This window comes from Schistocerca nitens, chromosome 8 (genome assembly GCF_023898315.1).
Source record: "Schistocerca nitens isolate TAMUIC-IGC-003100 chromosome 8, iqSchNite1.1, whole genome shotgun sequence".
Classification (NCBI taxonomy): domain Eukaryota; kingdom Metazoa; phylum Arthropoda; class Insecta; order Orthoptera; family Acrididae; genus Schistocerca; species Schistocerca nitens.
This window is the reverse complement of record NC_064621.1, coordinates 380,254,085-380,275,084: the sequence shown is the minus strand read 5'-3', so window position 1 is coordinate 380,275,084 and position 21,000 is coordinate 380,254,085. Positions and strand designations below refer to the sequence as shown.

The 21,000-nt window shown below is 42.3% G+C and overlaps 1 protein-coding gene across 1 annotated transcript in view; it reads right to left on the bottom strand.

Moving 5' to 3' along the window:
* Positions 1-19,350, bottom strand: part of LOC126199253 (cytochrome P450 4C1-like) — a 213,027-nt gene extending 193,677 nt beyond the window's left edge. The window contains exons 1-2 of the mRNA XM_049936050.1: positions 19,158-19,350; positions 13,976-14,082 (exon numbers count right to left, since the gene is read on the bottom strand). Coding sequence (XP_049792007.1) covers positions 13,976-14,082; positions 19,158-19,320 — 270 coding nt within the window. The 5' untranslated portion in view covers positions 19,321-19,350. The remainder of the gene's footprint in view (positions 1-13,975; positions 14,083-19,157) is intronic.
* Positions 19,351-21,000: the final 1,650 nt, after the last annotated feature.

Sequence of the window (21,000 nt, the reverse complement as noted above, 5' to 3'; positions counted from 1 at the left end):
ACCGACAAGTGCGAGACTTACCGCTCAGTTAGCTTAGCAGTTCATGCATCGAAATTGCCGACAAGGTTAATATACAGGAAAATGGAAATGAAAATTAACGATCAGTTAGAAGGCGATCAGAAGGCTCCATAGAGACAGTCTGGCGCTGCGGTTGATAATGGCAGCAAGACTAAAGAAAAATCAAGATACTTTAGACTGAAAAAAAAATCACGACACCGTATACGATTTGCCGACCTAGAAAAATCGTTCCATAGTGTAAAATGGTGCAGAATGTTCGAAATTCTGTAGAGAAAGACGAGTAATATAGAATATGTAAAAGAGCCAAGGGGAACAATGAGTCATAGACCATGAACAATGTGCTCCGGTTAAAAACAGTGTAATACAGCAATGTAGTCTTTCGCCCCTGCTGTGGAATCTATGCGTCTAAGAAGCAAAAACAGAAATAAAAGAAAGGTTCTAGAGTGCGATTAAAATTCTAAGTGAAAGGACATCAACGTTAAGATTCATTGATGATATTGCTATCCTTAATGAAAGGATACAAAAAAATAATTACAGGAACTGTCGAATGGAATGAACCGTCTAATGAGTACAGAATATGGATCGAGAGCCAAGCAAAGAAAGATGCCTGTAATGATACCAGAAATGCGAACAGCGAGAAACTTAACATCAGAATTGGTATATGTGACTGTAGGGTTTCCCGGCGTAAACTGTTGATGAAGATTTCTCCAGCCGGCTGGAGACCCGAGAAACCTTCATGAATCAGAATTGGTGGTCACGAAGTAAATAAAGTTAAGGAATTGTGTTACCGACGCAGCCAAATTACCCATGACGGACGATGAAAGGAGGACATAAAAAGCAGGTTAGCACTGGCAAAATGGTATTCACGGGCAAGAAAAACCTACCAGTATCAAACATACTCCTTGATTTGAGGAAGAAATTTCTGATGAAGTACGTTTGAAGCCCATCATCGTATGGTAGTGAGACTTGGACTGTAGGAAATCCTGAACGGATGAGAATCGAAGAATTTGAGATGTGGTGTTACAGACGAATGTTGAAAATTAGGTGGACTGATAAGGTAAAAATAAATGTCGTGTGACTAGGGCCTCCCGTTGGGTAGACCGTTCGCCGGGTGCAAGTCTTTCGATTTGATCCCACTTCGGCGACTTGCTCGTCAATGGGGATGAAATGATGATGATTAGGACATCACAACATCCAGCCCCTGAGCAGAGAAAATCTCCGACCCAGCCGGGAATCGAACCCGGGCCCTTAGGATTGACATTCTGTCGCGCTGAACCACTTTTTTTTTCATTTTGTTCGTTGTTGATCGTTGTGTTCGGCCGCTGCAGACGTCACATGACAGCCGTTCAAGTTCGTTTCTTGATCCTTCCACTCAGTTTTTTATTACAGAGGCCAACCGACTCTCTGACCGAACAAGCTGAAGTACCGTGCCGGCCCACTCAGCTACCGGGGGCGGACGACTAATAAGGTAAGAAATGAGGAGGCTTTCCGCAGGATCGGCGTGGAAAGGAATATAAGGAAAACACTGACAAGAAGGACGGCCAGGAAGATGCAACATCTGTTAAGACATCAGGAAATAACTTACATGGCACTTGAGGGGGCTGTAGAGGGTAAAAATTGCAGCGGAAGAGGTTTTTATGTTCCTAAGTGACATAAACAACGACATGAAGAACAAGGCAAATATCGTCTTTCAAAAGAAAGTAAATGTTTTTAGTTCAGTAGTACTCACAGTAACTTTTTCGCATTCCATGCTCCTATATCCTTTTCGGAAGACGCTGAAAAAGCTTATATGGAAGATTTAATTTGAGACAGTATTACACCTTTAGAGGTCCTTCGAAAAAGCTTTGAAAAATACTTTCCCGGATATTACACAAAATATGACTGGATAAGTAATCCATTTTCAGGAAAAGTGTCAGAAGAAGTAATCAAGAAATAAACCTTCATCGATGTGACTGGCGACAGTTAGGTGGAAGATACTTTCAAAAAAGAGCCTCTGCTTTCTTTTAGGACGTCAAAAAAAAGCAAACTACCTTCCCTTTTCAAACAAGGATTCAGACTTTGATGCCGTTTGTTACTACTTACATATGTGAAAGCGGATTTTCTGAGTTGTAGATTAAAAAGGAGTAGAGAAATAGTCTTAGTATTGAAGTAGAGAGCTAAATTGCGCTGAATCGAGCCAGACTTTGTTGCTCTGAATTTCGACAAACAGCAACATGCTTCTAACTGAAAGATGTATACATCCTTTCAATAGTATCTTAATTCGAAAACTGACTAATCACTGATTTTGAAGTGTGATTAATGGTTTACAGTCAAAGCTTGATATGATTCTGAACTTCTTTGCTCTTCGAGCTCTAGTTGACTGTAGTCCACATTTAGTTTATTGTTCTTTTGCACAACTGGTTTATACTATTTGTGTTGTAAAAGTGTAGTAAATATTTTAAATGTCATTCCACTCTTACTCACTGAATATTTAAATCAGCACCAGTTTAATTGAATTTCATGTTAATTGACACAAATAACTACTTCATTATTAAGCAAGATGGCGAAAATGATTCCTCTCGTACTGTTCTTCACCCCTATGTTATTCGTCTCTAGACCATCCGCAGGGTTCGACGAAAAGTGACTAAATTTATAAAAAAGTATCAAGTGGTACGGAGTGTACCCTAGACAAGACCACAAGAACGTAAAATGATATGACCGGTGCGAGCAGTCATTTACGATCAAAAAATATCGTTACAGATTGTGACACGTCAGTTGTTAAGTTTTTGTTGTTGTTACAGCGTCTCACTTGTGGTGTCACCGCTAGACACCACACTTGCTAGGTGGTAGCTTAAATCGGCCGCGGTCCATTAGTACATGTCGGACCCGCGTGTCGCCACTGTGTGATCGTAGACCGAGCGCCACCACACGGCAGGTCTCGAGAGACTGGCTAGCTCTCGCCCCAGTTGTACGACGACGTTGCTAGCGACTACACTGACGAAGCCTTTCTCTCTTTTGCCGAGAGACAGTTAGAATAGCCTTCAGCTAAGTTAATGGCTACGGCCTAGCAAGGCGCCATTTGTAACATTGCATGTATCTTAATGAGTCTCACTTGTATCATCAAGATTGCTGTATACCAAAGGATGAAGTAAAAGTTAAGTGTTCTAGTAGCTACGTTCTTTTCTTTATCGCATTCATTACGAATCCTGTTCCAGACTTCGCGCCAGTCGGCGTGTGTGTACGCGTGCCTTTCGGCTAACCGTCACTGTGGACTGGCTGCCTTGTCAGTCCACTACATCACTTCTTAAGTGTACAACACGTGACATGTTACACTTTGTTACGTTTATGAGCTGGAGATGATTAGAGCAATCGAAACAGTTCATATTACTTTATAATCTCGAGATCTAAAATATTTTACACTAAAATATTTTCGCATTCTGAGGAGAAAGTTGGTGACAGAAATTTCGTAAAAAGATCATGTTGTTGTTGTTGTGGTCTTCAGTCCTGAGACTCGTTTGATGCAGCTCTCCATGCTACTCTATCCTGTGCAAGCTTCTTCATCTCCCAGTACCTACTGCAACCTACTTCCTTCTGAATCTGCTTAGTGTATTCATCTCTTGGTCTCCCCCTACGATTTTTACCCTCCACGCTGCCCTCCAATACTAAATTGGTGATCCCTTGATGCCTCAGAACATGTCCTACCAACCGATCCCTTCTTCTGGTCAAGTTGTGCCACAAACTCCTCTTCTCCCCAATCCTATTCAGTACTCCTCATTAGTTATGTGATCTACCCATCTAATCTTCAGCATTCTTCTGTAGCACCACATTTCAAAAGCTTCTATTCTCTTCTTGTCCAAACTCCACTCCTGGAAATGGAAAAAAGAACACATTGACACCGGTGTGTCAGACCCACCATACTTGCTCCGGACACTGCGAGAGGGCTGTACAAGCAATGATCACACGCACGGCACAGCGGACACACCAGGAACCGCGGTGTTGGCCGTCGAATGGCGCTAGCTGCGCAGCATTTGTGCACCGCCGCCGTCAGTGTCAGCCAGTTTGCCGTGGCATACGGAGCTCCATCGCAGTCTTTAACACTGGTAGCATGCCGCGACAGCGTGGACGTGAACCGTATGTGCAGTTGACGGACTTTGAGCGAGGGCGTATAGTGGGCATGCGGGAGGCCGGGTGGACGTACCGCCGAATTGCTCAACACGTGGGGCGTGAGGTCTCCACAGTACATCGATGTTGTCGCCAGTGGTCGGCGGAAGGTGCACGTGCCCGTCGACCTGGGACCGGACCGCAGCGACGCACGGATGCACGCCAAGACCGTAGGATCCTACACAGTGCCGTAGGGGACCGCACCGCCACCTCCCAGCAAATTAGGGACACTGTTGCTCCTGGGGTATCGGCGAGGACCATTCGCAACCGTCTCCATGAAGCTGGGCTACGGTCCCGCACACCGTTAGGCCGTCTTCCGCTCACGCCCCAACATCGTGCAGCCCGCCTCCAGTGGTGTCGCGACAGGCGTGAATGGAGGGACGAATGGAGACGTGTCGTCTTCAGCGATGAGAGTCGCTTCTGCCTTGGTGCCAATGATGGTCGTATGCGTGTTTGGCGCCGTGCAGGTGAGCGCCACAATCAGGACTGCATACGACCGAGGCACACAGGGCCAACACCCGGCATCATGGTGTGGGGAGCGATCTCCTACACTGGCCGTACACCACTGGTGATCGTCGAGGGGACACTGAATAGTGCACGGTACATCCAAACCGTCATCGAACCCATCGTTCTACCATTCCTAGACCGGCAAGGGAACTTGCTGTTCCAACAGGACAATGCACGTCCGCATGTATCCCGTGCCACCCAACGTGCTCTAGAAGGTGTAAGTCAACTACCCTGGCCAGCAAGATCTCCGGATCTGTCCCCCATTGAGCATGTTTGGGACTGGATGAAGCGTCGTCTCACGCGGTCTGCACGTCCAGCACGAACGCTGGTCCAACTGAGGCGCCAGGTGGAAATGGCATGGCAAGCCGTTCCACAGGACTACATCCAGCATCTCTACGATCGTCTCCATGGGAGAATAGCAGCCGGCATTGCTGCGAAAGGTGGATATACACTGTACTAGTGCCGACATTGTGCATGCTCTGTTGCCTATGTCTATGTGGCTGTGGTTCTGTCAGTGTGATCATGTGATGTATCTGACCCCAGGAATGTGTCAATAAAGTTTCCCCTTCCTGGGACAATGAATTCACGGTGTTCTTATTTCAATTTCCAGGAGTGTATTTACCGTCCAGTGATCATACGGCAACGAAAAACGCTTTTCTTTTTATGATTGCCACACGAACTCTCGTATAATATCGGTGACACTCTCACCCCTATTTCGTAACAATACAAAACGAACTGCTATCCTGTGAACGATTTGGATGTCCTCTGTCAGTCCTATCTGATGTGGATCCCATACCGCGCAGCAGTACTCCAGAAATGGACGGATAAGCGCGGTGTAGGCAGTGTTTTTAGTAACGCTGTCGCGTCTTCTAAGTGTTCTGCCAACAAAGAGCAGTCTTTGGTTAGTTTTCCCCACAACATTATCTATGTGACCGTTCCAATTTAAGTTATTCGTAATTGTAATCCCTAACCGTTTAGTTGGATTCACAGACCTTAGATTAGTGTGATTCCTCTTGTGACCGAAGATCAGTGGATTCGTTTCAGTACTTATGCGGATGGCATCACACTTTTCATTATTTGGAATTAATTGTCACTTTTCGCACCATACACGTATCTGTTTCAATTGGTTTTGGTCCTCTGATGACTTTACTAGACGGTAAATGACATTATCTGGAAACAATCTAAGAGGGCTGCTAAGATTGCTTCCTAAATCATTTATATATTGTAGCTTAGGAACAACAGAGGGCCTATAATACTTCCTTGCGGAATACAAAATATAAGTTCTGTTTTACCCTATGACTATGGCCTTTCTAATCCAGTCGCACAACTGGCACAAAACTCCACAGGCACGCAATTTAATTAGAAGCCGCTTGTGATGAACGTTATTAAAATCTAAAAATATGAAATCAGTCTGAGGTTACCTTTCAACTGCACTCAGTACGTCGCGAGAATAAAGATCTAGTTGTGTTTCACAAGAACGAAATTTTCCGAATCAGTGCTTTTATATGTAAGTGTATCCATTCCTGCTAGGTATCTCATATTTCTCCAGTACAGTGTATGATCCAAAATACTACTGCCTGCTGTGAGTCAGTGATATAGGGCTGTAATTCAGATGGTTGATCGTATTTCTTTACTTGAGTAGTGGTGTGATCTGCGTAACTTTACAGTCTTTAAGTGCGGATCTTTCGTCAAACAAGTGGTCTTAAATGGTTACTAAGTATGACTAAGTATGGAGGCATTATATTTGCAGCCGGCCGGAGTGGCCGAGCGGTTCTAGGCGCTACAGTCTGGAACCGCGAGACCGCTACGGTCGCAGGTTCGAATCCTGTCTCGGGCATGGATGTGTGTGATGTTCTTAGGTTAGTTAGGTTTAAGTAGTTCTAAGATGATGAAGAAATTGATGAAATATATGATAAGATAAAAGAAATTATTCAGGTAGTCAAGGGAGACGAAAATTTAATAGTCACGGGTGACTGGAATTCGAGGCTAGGAAAAGGGAGAGAAGGAAACATAGTGGGTGAATCTGGATTGGGGGAGAGAAATGAAAGAGGAAGCCGTCTGGTAGAATTTTGCACAGAGCATAACTTAATTATAGCTAAACACTTGGTTCAAGAATCATAAAAGAAGGTTGTATACGTGGAAGAATCCTGGAGATACTAGCAGGTATCAGATAGATTATATAATGGTAAGACAGAGATTTAGGAACCAAGTTTTAAATTGTAAGACATTTCCAAGGGGCAGATGTGGACTCTGACCACAATCTATTGGTTATGAACTGTAGATTAAACCTGAAGAAACTGCAAAAAGGTGGGAATTTAAGGAGATGGGACCTGGATAAACTGACTAAACCAGAGGTTGTACAGAGTTTCAGGGAGAGCATAAGGGAACAATTGACAGGAATGGGGAAAACAAATACAGTAGAAGAAGAATGGGTAGCTCTGAGGGATGAAGTAGTGAAGGCAGCAGAGGATCAAGTAGGTAAAAAGATGAGGGCTAATAGAAATCCTTGGGTAACAGAAGAAATATTGAATTTAATTGATGAAAGGAGAAAATATATAAACGCAGTAAATGAAGCAAGTAAAATGGAATAGAAACGTCTCAAAAATAAGATCGACAGGAAGTGCAAAATGGCTAAGCAGGGATGGCTAGAGGACAAATGTAAGGATGTAGAGGCTTATCTCACTAGGCGTAAGATAGATACTGCCTACAGGAAAATTAAAGAGACCTTTGGAGAAAAGAGAGCCACTTGTATGAATATCAAGAGCTCAAATGGAAACCCAGTTCTAAGCAATGAAGGGAAAGCAGAAACGTGGAAGGAGTATATAGAGGGTCTATACAAGGGCGATGTACTTGAGGACAATATTATGGAAATAGAAGAGGACGGAGATGAAGATGAAATGGGAGATATGATACTGCGTGAAGAATTTGACAGAGCGCTGAAAGACCCAGGTCGAAACAAGGCCCCGATAGTAGACAACATTGCATTAAAACTACTGATAACCTTGGGAAAGCCAATCCTGACAAAACTCTATCATCTGGTGAGCAAGATGTATGAGACAGGCGAAATACCCTCAGACTTCAAGAAGAATATAATAATTCCAATCCGAAAGAAAGCAGGTGTTGACAGATGTGAAAAATACCGAATTATCAGTTTCATAAGTCACAGCTGCAAAATACTAACGCGTATTCTTTACAGACGAATGGAAAAACTGGTAGAAGCCGACCTCGGCGAAGATCAGTTTGGATTCCGTAGAAATGTTGGAACACGTGAGGCAATACTGACCCTATGACTTATCTTAGAAAATAGATTAAGGAATGGCAACCCTACATTTCTAGCATTTGTAGACTTAGAGAAAGCTTTTGACAGTGTTGACTGGAATACTCTCTGTCAAATTCTGAAGGTGGCAGGGGTAAAATACAGGGAGCGAAAGGCTATTTACAATTTGTACAGAAACCAGATGGCAGTTATAAAAGTCGAGGGGCATGAAAGGGAAGCAGTGGTTGGGAAGGGAGTGAGACATGGTTGTAGCCTGTCCTCGACGTTATTCAACCTGTATATTGAGCAAGCAGTAAAGGAAACAAAAGAAAAATGTATTAAAGACCATGGAGAAGAAATAAAACTTTGAGGTTCGCCGATGACATTGTAATTCTGTCAGAGACAGCAAAGGACTTGGAAGAGCAGCTGAACGGAATGGACAGTGTCTTGAAAGGAGGATATAAGATGAACATCAACAAAAGCAAAACGAGGATAATGGAATGTAGACAAATTAAGTCGGGTGATGCTGAGGGAATTAGATTAGAAAATGAGACGCTTAAAGTGGTAAAGGAGTTTCGCTATTTGGGAAGCAAAATAACAGATGATGGTCGAAGTAGGGAGGACATAAAATGTAGACTGGCAATGGCAAGGAAAGCGTTTCTGAAGAAGAGAAATTTGTTAACATCGAGTATAATTTAAGTGTCAGGAAGTCGTTTCTGAAAGTATTTGTATGGAGTGTAGCCATGTATGGAAGTGAAACATGGACGATAAATAGTTTGGACAAGAAGAGAATAGAAGCTTTAGAAATGTGGTGCTACAGAAGAATGCTGAAGATTAGCTGGGTAGATCACATAACTAATGAGGAGGTATTGAATAGAATTGGGGAGAAGAGGAGTTTGTGGCACAACTTGACTAGAAGAAGGGACCAGTTGGTAGGACATGTTCTGAGGCATCAAGGGATCACAAATTTAGCATTGGAGGGCAGCGTGGAGGGTAAAAATCGCAGGGGGAGACCAAGAGATGAATACACTAAGCAGAATCAGAAGGATGTAGGTTGCAGTAAGTGCTGGGAACTGAAGAATCTTGCACAGGATAGAGTAGCATGGAGAGCTGCATAAAACCAGTCTCAGGACTGAATACAACAACAACAGCAACAAGTTCTAGGGGACTAATGACTTCAGAAGTTCAGTCCCATAGTGCTCAGAGCCTTTTGAACCATATTATATCGGAAGACTCTGAAAGGAACATAATTAGTATACATTGTGGACCTTAAGACGTGGCTGTATGAAGTGATCTAAGTTCCATCGCAGCTGTTCTTTTATTCTAAATCTGGATTATTTCTGAAAACTTGTTTTTTGGTGATGAAATTTCGGAAAACCGTGTTTAGTAACTTTAATGACACAGTCATCAGTAACATTCCCATTACTAGTGTTACTAGTGCACAGTGAAGATATTAATTGTGTCTGGCCGCTGGTGTACTTTACATACAAGCAGAATTTCTTTGGATTTCCAGCTATATTTCAGGACAGAGTTTCATTGTGGATCTATGAAAAGCATCTTGCATTGAAGTCCAAGTAATTTCGAGCTTTTGTAAAACCCCGCTAATCTTGAGGGATTATGCGTTCTTTTAAAACTGACATACGTTTTCCATTGCTTATGCATCAGTGTTCTGACCTGTTTTGTGTACCATAGGTGATCAGTACCGTCTCTTATTAATATTTAATGTAAATCTCTTAGTTGACGTCAGTACTATTTCTAATTATGTAACAATAAACCGCCAAAATAAGCATAGTATAATAAATAATGCGGTGTAAGAACTCGTCTACAAAGGCTTAGTAAAGTAAATAATTTTGTACAGCAACTCGTCGACAATTTAAGCAAATAGTAAATGTGTGTTTTCTGGTGAGGAATGTGGATCGGTGGAATTTAAATTAAGGGAAGCAGGGAAGGAGGACAGGGGGAATCAAATGATAATGACATAACTACGATGCTTTAAAAGTAAAAGAAAATACAAAATTACGTGGCTTTTAAAGGATTTATATAAACGCATAATGGAAAGGCCCTTTAACATCGTAAGACAAAAAAGTGAAAACAACAGACGACGCTAAGAGACCCTAAGACGGTCTCTCTGGAACAAAACAAGATGATTGCACAACGTTAAGTCTAAGGTACTGAGCGAGGCCTGTTGTTTACCATATGCGAGGCAAACAAACAGTTTAGCAATTTGTGGTTGCACTCGATATATTTACGGTGCAACACATCGAACAAGCATGCATGTATTTGTGGACAACCGGCGATAAGACAATCCGATTGGCGACACAGAAGAGGCATCTGAATGGTAGGCATCTGACGACAGATGCGTTGCGTAACAGCAAGTGTTGAGATAACAGCGTCTGGAAAGCGGCACCCTACTGCAAGTGGATTACGGTCGGGCAGATAAGGACCTTTTACGGTTTGTTGATGTCACAGTTCACTAGCAGTGAGAAACTCCACCAGCTATCTCCCAACGGCCTACTCACCACTGCCTTCCAGTCTGCCTCTGTCGCTTATCCATCGGCCTGGCATTGGACGGACAGCACTGGTCTGAGGATCCATACTTTGACCGGTATCACATAGCCAGATCAGAAGAATACTTCTATCATGTTCTTTCGTATTCTCCTTCCCTCGATTCCTGCTATTTGTGCTACGATTTCATCCGCTATCGTGCTTCAAATGTACATTGGGAAACTGTTCTCCATGATTCTTCGCCACCTTATCACCTCTACTAATCCGCCCCTAGTTCGTTCAACACTTTCGTAACTATATATATATATATATATATATATATATATATATATATATATATATATATACTAAGATGGTATCTGTTCTTTCGGACGTGTCCGTTTTCATCTGTCCCCGTTGACGTATGTCAACGCCTGTAAGCAGCTAAGGGTGTTCATTTCATTGTAATTTCATTCTAACGAGCAGCATGTTCACCAATGGTGTCTGCTCTTTCGGACACGTCCGAAAGAACAGATACCATCTTAGTATATATATATATATATATATATAGAGAGAGAGAGAGAGAGAGAGAGAGAGAGAGAGAGAGAGTTAAGGCTCACCGGCCACTTGACCATCTTCTTCTTCTGTGCGAATGCACAGTGCCTGAACTCTTACGGGAATCGGCAACGGGCTGCGAGTAATGAGTATAATGGGCGGGGGCACTGCGAATGTAGTGCGGACAATACTTTGAGAATGTGGGTTTCGCGGGGGGCGTGCCAGAGATAAATCCCTGCAGTCGCGCTATCCTCTGTGTCCTCGGTGGCTCAGATGGATAGAGTGTCTGCCATGTGAGCAGGAGCTCCCAGGTTCGAGTCCCGGTCGGGGCACACATTTTCATCTGTCCCCGTTGACGTATGTCAACGCCTGTAAGCAGCTAAGGGTGTTCATTTCATTGTAACTTTTGTAACTAATTCCCCTCGGCAGGAGGAGCCCTTCACTTCCAGTGCTGTCGTTTCTACAGTTTAGGTATTTGTTGCTAAACTGCGAGGTTGGGGTCTGACATTGCATCGACAATGAGACAGGACGCGAAGCACTAGAGCAGTCCAACAAAGAAGCTGGAAGGTATTCGTTGCATTCTGTTCAAAAATACTATCACAGCATTCGCCTTAAGCAATCAAGAAAATGACAGAAATATTAATCGAAGTCTGTAAATGGGGACTGGACCATATCTCTCAAGAAGAAAAGCATTGACTTCGTTATTATTATCAACTCTCTCAGATATTGACACCTCTCAAGTCATTGGTCTCTTTTCAGCGACTATTAATAACTTTTATCTTTGTTTTATTTAATTCCGTGCTTTGTAGCTACCTCATACTATTCAACACTTCTTCTAAGGAATCCTTAATGTAATCTAGAAAACTAATCTCATCAAACTTCGTATTAGTATCTTATGTCTTGACTTTCTTTCTTTGGGACAGGTTTGTATCATTTTGCCTGGGTTTTGTACCTTACATGAATCATTTTACAGCTATACAAATAAGGTTCAGAGCCCAAGGGAAATGCAACTACCTTTCCCAAATCTCCTTCTTGTGAATGATTGTCTTCCATCATTGTCCTTATTTCAAATATGAACCAAGTTTTTATAGGTATCGTAAATTATTTGTCTGTCCGCATGTTTCATCACACTTCTACAGAAATTTTTTACAGCATATTTCTGATATTTTTATTCTAGTTTATCAAATTCCATACAGGTAATCCATGTTATCTGAATAAGCGTTAGATCATAATCGATTCTGCATGGTATCATTAAATTATATGCAATGAAACTGACGTTCACTCATTTTTGCCTTTATTTTTACTTGCCTTTCTCTCTGTTCAACAGGCTACAATAGCAATATTTATACTGATGTGATTGTTTTCTATTTTCGAATTGTAGAATTTTGGTCTCATAGATTTTCGACGTCACCATAGATATATGTCCAGTTAGCACACCTCCATCTGTTTTTAGCAGTTCTGACGATTATCATCTGCATTTGTTGCCTTGTATGTTCACTGGTCTTTCATTATGCTGTTCAGTTCCGAAAGATCTAAACGGAAGGAAACACTTTTTATGCCTGTATGTCGATAGCCACATTTAAAATTGTTAACATTATTTCTTAGAAGAGTGTTAACTAGTAAGATTTAATTTCATTTCAGGATTCCGAAATAGTTCAGCTGATTTAAATGTAGTCAGCAATCGCCTTTTCAGGTTAGAAGTATGACGTGCATGGAACTAACAGAAACGAAACGTTCCCGCATAAACTGATATTTTATCAATTCAAGCAAAGCAAAGTGCACTGCTGTAACAGTAGCAGATGTCGACAGCAATATGAATAAAAGGAGAGAAAATTTTGACGCTCATTAGTGAGTACCAGGACCACAAGTATTTACCCTACTGCAATTTGCTACTCAGTGCCTCTCCTGCTACAAAGCAAGTGGAATGTGAAAATCCGTTCTGTGCGCTCCTACGTCGCCGTTTACCTTTCATCGTCGAGCTGTTGTTAGACGTGAGTAATGGTAACAAGAAAAGTCATTGCATAAAAGCAGAAAAAAAGATTTCTTCATCTCCACAGACATTATTAGATATGATGTACAGTCTCAGTTAGTGGAAGTGTAGGGGAGTAGAAAGTACCATGGCCTGACTGGGAAATGTTCTAACCATTCTCTTACAACGATTTGAAAAACCACGGATAATCTAGTTCTGGACTGTTGGGAGGGGAGTTGAACCCCGCTGCTGCCAACTACGAGTCCATTGTCAACAACTGCGCCATCTCATTTAAATGTCTGGTGAGATGGCCACAAGGCATTTTGGGTTCGTAGCTGCAACATACCAGAGCAAAGAAATTGGCAAATGACCATATTGTGTGTCAGAGTGATGGATGTACATACACAGTCAATGTCACTAAAGAAAACATTTCACGCACTAAAGATGGTCTAAATATCGAAGCGATATTTGGCATAAGATCTTTTCACTATAGTAACAGTAGAGTCCCCAAGTACCGGACTAAACAATGTTGGAAGCCCCTAAATGACGAGATCACATGAGAAATTTCTGATTGAAATTTTGCTTACATATGCATATCTAGCCGCCCACATTCTGTATCATGACAACGTTGCCGTACAGCAAGTAAGAATTCTCCTCATAAGTCAAGACGTGTTTCTCATTCACATAATTTTGACAATACATGAGATGCCAATCTAACATAATACGAAGTGTTCTTTATTCAGTAACAGGAAAATATTTCTGTTGGAGACAGTGAATTAGATTGGATTGTTTGAGGGAAGACACCAAACAGCGAGGTCATCAGTCTCATCGGATTGTGGAAGGACGGGGAAGGAAGTCGGCCGTGCCCTTTCAGAGGAACCACCCCGGCATTTGCCTGGAGCGACTTAGGGAAATCACGGAAAACCTAAATCAGGATGACCGGACGCGGGATTGAACCGTCGTCGTCCCGAATGCGGGAGACAGTGCACAGTCATTGAAGGGAACTGTATTGCTTTGTGGAATCGGGAAACACAAACAATACTTACCTCCATGTGTTCCGGCTTTTGTATCTGTACCGCTGGGTAAGGACCCATCCAGGTGCGAAAGATAGGTGCGAACTTCTTGTGCACCTCGTCAAATTTGCGCATTCGATCTGCAACAGAAAGCATGTGAGACAACACTTCATCCAAGTAGCCACGTATATGTGCTAATATGTGAGTTCACTCTTCTCACTTTTGTCATATGTAATGGCATGCAGCGTAGTCAGCGGTACGAGTCAATCTGATCAGACCTTGCGGAACTTTACAACTGTCCCTTTCCTCATGGAAACCATAGCGAGCCTACATTTGTCTCAGCGAGGCCAGTGCCCCAGTGAACGGAAAGCATTGTGTGTCTCATTTGTAACACTGCACAACACAATTATAGAATCACTCTTTCGAAATACCGGAAATCCATCTCATTGCGACACATGTCTAAAATTTGGTTCAGTGGTTCCTACAACCTCTCTGTGTGATGGTGCTAAAGCTTGGCGGGCTCCAAGACTGTAAGGGGTCGATGCGTGCGAAAGAAAGGCCACGATTAGCAACTCATGTGAGGTGTGATGTGGGTTAATGACGTCAAATTAGCACCATATTTCAACACAACTCTGCCCAACGCCATCGTGGACACGTCACACGATGGGAAGGTTGTCACATCCAGTGTTACTGTCTTATCCACATTTCATCTCTTCTTTTGACCCCTCTGCGGCGGAGAACAGAACGTTGTCTCCAGCGTTGGAAACACACATCCTTATGGGTGGGCGAGGAAAAGATTTCAGAGACACCACAGCTCAGAATAGGCACGAAAAGGCTTCAGGGGGTGGCATAAAGGGTGTCAATTATCTTTTTTCTTGGAGCATTGATTCCCACACATTTCATGGTAAGAAACGACAATTCGCTAAGTAATAGGACAACCTTCAACACTGCTGACACTCTCAGACCTTTCAAACCTTCTCTGAGGCTTCTGTGGGGTTGTATCTCCATCGAACGTGATTGCATCACTTTGGAGTGCAGTGCGCCCCCAAGTTTTGCTCTTGTGTACAGTTTGGAACGACTACGGACTGTTGAAAACCATTCGACAAAATCTGGAGGTGATCTGAAGCAGCGAAGTATGCTTATGCATTTTCATTCCTTTCTGATTCGCACCCTCCTGTGGCATCATCACTGGAGAAGGTTGCGATATTGACGCCCACGTGAATGAAACAGGAAAGCATTCCCAGTTCGGCAGCAACCTTGATGGCCCCCGCCCGCCTTTAGTGCAAATTTTAAAAACGCGCCTTTACAGAGGGAATCTGCTAATTACACTTAGATGCCCGCAGGCAGGTAACCCTTTGACACTCCACCACACAAGAAGCGTCATTGCGACCGAGAGTGACGTCGCAGGACACCACGCTTTTTACAGAGGAAGGTTTTAGGCATTTATGAGCCAAATTTTAAACCTTTGCGTCGCAGTGGGAGACAGTTACGGTATTTCTAAAAAGTGGTCCTTTAATAGTGTTGCGTAGTGAAGAGTAAAGGTGATTTATGTGTCAAATACGTTGATTATCGTATCGTCTCTGGAGAGGGGGAAAGGGGAAGGAATGAGTAATCTTGAATCCTACATTCAGAACTGAAATGTAGTAATGCAAAAAGTCAGAGCCCTACAGTTGAACAGCTGTATAAACTAAGAAAGGAATTAATATGTTTTTCTCAACCAAATAATATATTACATAATTTATTTCTGATTTTTGTGTATCCATTTGTATCTTTTGAGGATATGCGTTTGTATATGCAGCTAAATGGACAACTCAGACATGGCAAGTAAGGACAGCACTTTGCCTGATCCAGGAGGAATGGAAAATGGAATAGTAAATGAAGAATAACATACACAAAAATGGGAGAAAGCAACAATAAAAAACGTGTACCTGAAACAGTTCCAAAATACACAGATGTCCTATACTTCTGTAGGTCAGACCTTAAAATGGAAAACGTGAATCACACCTGAGAACCCAATAAAAAGCACGCACAAGAATAGTCAGGCGCACAAATTCAGAGTTACTAGATCCACACGAGAATTCGTTATCTAGTGGCACTACACGTAACTCAATGGTTACATGAATTCGTAAACAAGGGTATTATGTTCGTTCACCACAGGAATGATTACAGCTGAGAAAACGAGCCGCGTACTTCTCAGTTCTCATGTGAAAATAGGAGCAGAAAAAGGAATGTAAGAGAACAGCGGCAGGACATGAGTAATCAACTTCACCATCAAAATATCTTACAAAATGAATAAAGACCTTCACGTTTCAGTGTAGTACCACATAATGCTGGTAGTAAAATACGAAATGCCCTTACAAATAAGGGAAGCCAAATTACTTATCTTCATAAATGTTGGACCTAAAAATATTTCATAAATTCCTAAATGTCGTAATGGCCAATTGCACCATATAGTGACCAATTATTCATGAAATATCAGGCTAAATCTCATATTCTTCAATACGGAATACTGTATATTGATCGATGAACGTTTGCAAAATTCACAGTAGCATTTGTGATTTACGGCGAAGGTAGAAGAACATACCATCACGGAAGATTCATTGGTGAAACTGTAGGGTAATTTGCTACCATGATTTTAACACCAATCGTAGTGATGACCGATAACAGTTATCTTTAGTGAAGAAACAAAATGTTAGAGGTAGTGGGGGTGTATTGGCATTTGGGATTTGTTTTTGGGGATAGGGATTAGTGGGGGATTACTGCTAAGGGAGTCCGTATTTCTGGGATGGACCTGTTACAGTTTACTGCCAATTACAACTGCTCTGCTAACATGATACCTCGCTTGGACGCCAGCCGGCATTGCATCACTTGAATTAACGCATATAGCCTCGCCTGGTACACAGCTACTCGTGTACACTCGTGTGCTTCGTACTACGGTTTTTCGAGGAAGCGGCGAATGACATCGTTCCTGACAAATACAATAGGTGGCAGCAAAACCTATTATCCTTGTGTGATGTGATCGCATGCAATTGCGGGTCCGTAGTCTTGTATACCACACACAGGACACGAGATTACGGAGGTGTTTCGAAACATCGTCGTAACAGTGGGTAACGTAAATTCTCAGCGTTCAACGTCTCACAAAACTTACGAGTCACGACATACATTGACAAGATTATTTCCTCAGATTCTTCCCGAGAGAAAAACGGAAAGTGCTCAAGCTAGCATTAAGAGGGTGTGACATCAATTAAATTTTATTTTATTTCTGCTGCTACAGTGTTTTGGAACGGTACTGATGCGTTTGTTCCGGTCATAGGATAATATGAAATACTATAACATCGCAAAATTCTTTGTTTTGTTTAGTATATAGTCAACGAAGAATACATCCTAATGTAGTAAATGTTTATAAGGAGGCTGTCCATTTGTTTCAAAAACAAGTGGGCATGTCCATTCTTCTATTGACTATAATCAAGGAGAAGGGTGAAAGGGCAGAACATAGAATTGAAAAATCGAATTTGGAAATAACTGATTACCTTTCAAACGATAGTGTGGAATACAACGCAGTCTTGTAGACCAAACAATTTTTTAATAAAAAGTGCAAATGATGAGGAGCAGGAAAAATCAAAACCCAGGATCCTGCCTAAAAAAATGATTTGGCAATGGAAAAAATGTCAAGCCTAGCGAAAGGGTTACAGAAACCTTTGGAACGGTATTTTGTGGACGTTCTTTTCTCAAGGCTTGTGGAATGAACTCTCACTGGAAAAACCTGAAACTTTGAACTTAAGCGAACTACATAGAAAATTACGTTCATTCCTCATTTAAAAACAAAGTCTTAGTAAAGGAAATAAATGTCCTGAAAGAGTCTGTGATCACTGTGAACGTTTTGTGAACAAAATCGTCAATATCGTTACCGAGATCATCAGATCAAAACTTGTAACACAACGTTCAGTGTCAGTATCAACAAAACCAGTGCTTTAGTGAGGTGTTAACGCGCTGAAACCTCGATTAGGCGTAGTTTTTATTGATACTGCCACTGATTGCTGTTTAACGGGTTGATATGATGATGGTGGAAGTCGAAATGATGTTACTAACAAAGACGTATGTTACGTGATCTAGATGAATTTATTACCAAATAAAAGCAAAGTCATTGACGTCCAGACCTCGCTCTCGTACTTCGCTGTCATTTGATGAGAATTCTGTCTATGCAGGCTTGGGGATGATCGCTGGGGATAACTGAAATTTTTGATTCTCGTGTTTAATGGCATGGTTGAATTCCCAGATGAAGGTTTCTCATAGTTACAGGATAAAGACTGGAGGTAGTCATTTTTCCTTTGTCAGTTCGCAACTGGAATGGGAGGGGAAATGAATAACGTACCGTGAGGCGACAAAAGTCATGGGATGCCTCCTAACATCACTTGGGACTACTTTTTGCCGGCCTAGTGCAATAACTCGACTTTCCATGGATTCGACAAGTTATTGAAAGTCCCCTGCAGAAACATTTAGCCATGCTGTCTCTACAGCCGTTGATAATTGCGAAAGTGTTGGAGGTACAGAATTTTGTGCACGAACTAACCTCTCGAATATGTCCCATAAATGTTCGGTGGGATTCACGTCGCACTGTCTGGGGGACCAAATGATTCACCTAAATTGTCCAGGATGTTCTTCAAACCAACATAAAACAGTTGTGGCCCGGTAATTCGGCGCATTTCGGACCACAAAAACTACATCATTATTTGGGAATATTAAGTCCATGAATGGTTGTAAATGGCATCCAAATAGCTTAATATAACCATTACCAGCCAATGATCGGTCTAGTTGCACCAGAGGACACAGTTCATTCAGTGTAAACACAGCCCACAACATTATGGAGCCCACACCAACTTACACAGTGCCTTGCTGACAACTTGGGCCAAGGCCTCGTGGAATTTATGCCACACTCTAACTCTACTATCAGCTCATACCAACTGAAATCGGAACACATCTGACCAGGTCACGGTTTTTCAGTCGCCTATGGACCAACCGATACCGTCACGAACCCGGGAGAGTCATGTCGTGCTATTAGCTAAGGCACTCGTGTCGGTCGTTTGTATATGTGCATATCGCTATCCCAACCTTCTGTCACATGAGTGTAATACGAAGTGCTCTCTGCGCACACTTGTCCAAAGATGTCATAGAAGAGGTATATGGAAACCAAAGAAGAGTCAAATCGTCGAATTACCTTCACGTTTCGTGAGGAACGCTACGTAGGAAGTCCCTATGAAAGGCAGAGCTACGTTCCCAGGAAGCTTCTCGAGCTGCCTCCATCGCCATTTCCTGGCGATGATACTCGCAGACACTGCGACCACGAGGACCGTTAAAAGCAGTGACGTGACGTCCAGCATCTCGTGGAACCGTTGAGGGGTGCTGCTGGTAGCGAGGCTAACCGGTAAACTGAGTCCCGCGATGCACGCCGGGGCTTTTGAAGGCTGTGCGCGGCCGGACTTTGAACCACGCCCGACGCCACACAACAGGTGATTCACAGTGACGCTGCACTCCGCTACCACCGCTTTCCACGCGTCCTCGGTTTACATATATTATTGAGAACCGTGATGCTAGATTGTCCAAATATATGTCCTACGTTGAAAGGGAATATTTTCGGATTGCTAAGGACGACAATCATCGGGAAATGTCTGGCGTATGCTGCGTATCATGATCATGTAAGGGTGAGACTAGCAATAGAAGTCGACAAGAAAGGAAGAACAAGTACATGGATCAAAGATACTTCTTTAAACAAAAAAAAGGAGAGAGAGAGAGAGATTAACTTTCAGTCATTTGGAAGACGAACCTAAAGCAACAACAGATTTCTTTCATTCAACTAGAAGCAAACATTTCTTTTCATGTAGACGTAGTTAATTACCTCCAAAACTTCGATAAGAAAGGATCTCTTCTTTTCTTGTTTGTCACGTGCAAAGAGATACATTTTATTCCATCCAGAGTAGTACGTGCATAAATTCAGTTCGGCATCTATAATTACCAAAGGAGTTTTGTTACTTATGCAGTCGGAAGAACGACAGAATCCTATTTATTTCTACATTTCCACTTTATCATTTTAGAAGAGACAAGGGACGGGCTACAAGGGGAGATGGGAGGCCCCATTGTGGCTCTGCCATACATCTGGTAATTTCGTGAAACACCGGAAGAAATAGCATTTAATCCTAGATCTGCACAAATTCCTATTATGTTTGACAGATGTACAATAGGACTTGTCATACAGCACCGGTATGTATGGATGTATAAACATTTAGCTCATTTGTAAGAAAAGGTAACAGACAAATTGGAGAACGTTGTGCTTCGGAAAATATTGTTCGACTGAACCTAATATAGTATTGTATTTGTTTATGAGAGACGGGGACTTCTTATTAAGTAGGTTACAAATGACTAATTCATGTCTGTTCGCTTATTAGAATAACAAATAATAACGTTACCAGATATTTTATCAGCCTGATAACAAGACTGCAATATTCAGATGAAACAGCCAAGAAAATTAAACAAACGAAATATACCGTAATAAAGCAAAGACAGAATTACAGGGGCAATACTCGTCTTGGAGACAGTACCATCGGACGTCATTAGACTGCGGGACGAGAATGGGATAAAATCATGATTGCAGTATTTCATTTATTTATTCGTTATCGCTGTTAAGCATTACCTGCACCTAAAGACATATCAGTCCAGTTATTTTTATTATTAAAATCCATATGTCATTAAAAACGCTACGACAGGCCGTTCCGATAGTACTAACAAATGTCACGAGATCGCAGGCCGATCAGCATATCGAGCAGAACCTGATATTTCCCGAACAGTTCTACTCGTGTTCGAACACGGTACTAACTGTATGCGTGTGGAGCAGGAGAGACGAGAAATAGGAAGTGCTATCCGCCACACAACGTGGAGGCTTTAGTATCTGAATTCTCAGTATTTCCCACATCTACCTTTACTTCTACATCAGTACTGCGCAGGCCACTTTATGTTGAGTGGCGGAGGGTACTTTGTGGACCACTGTCACTTCTTAATCTGCCGGT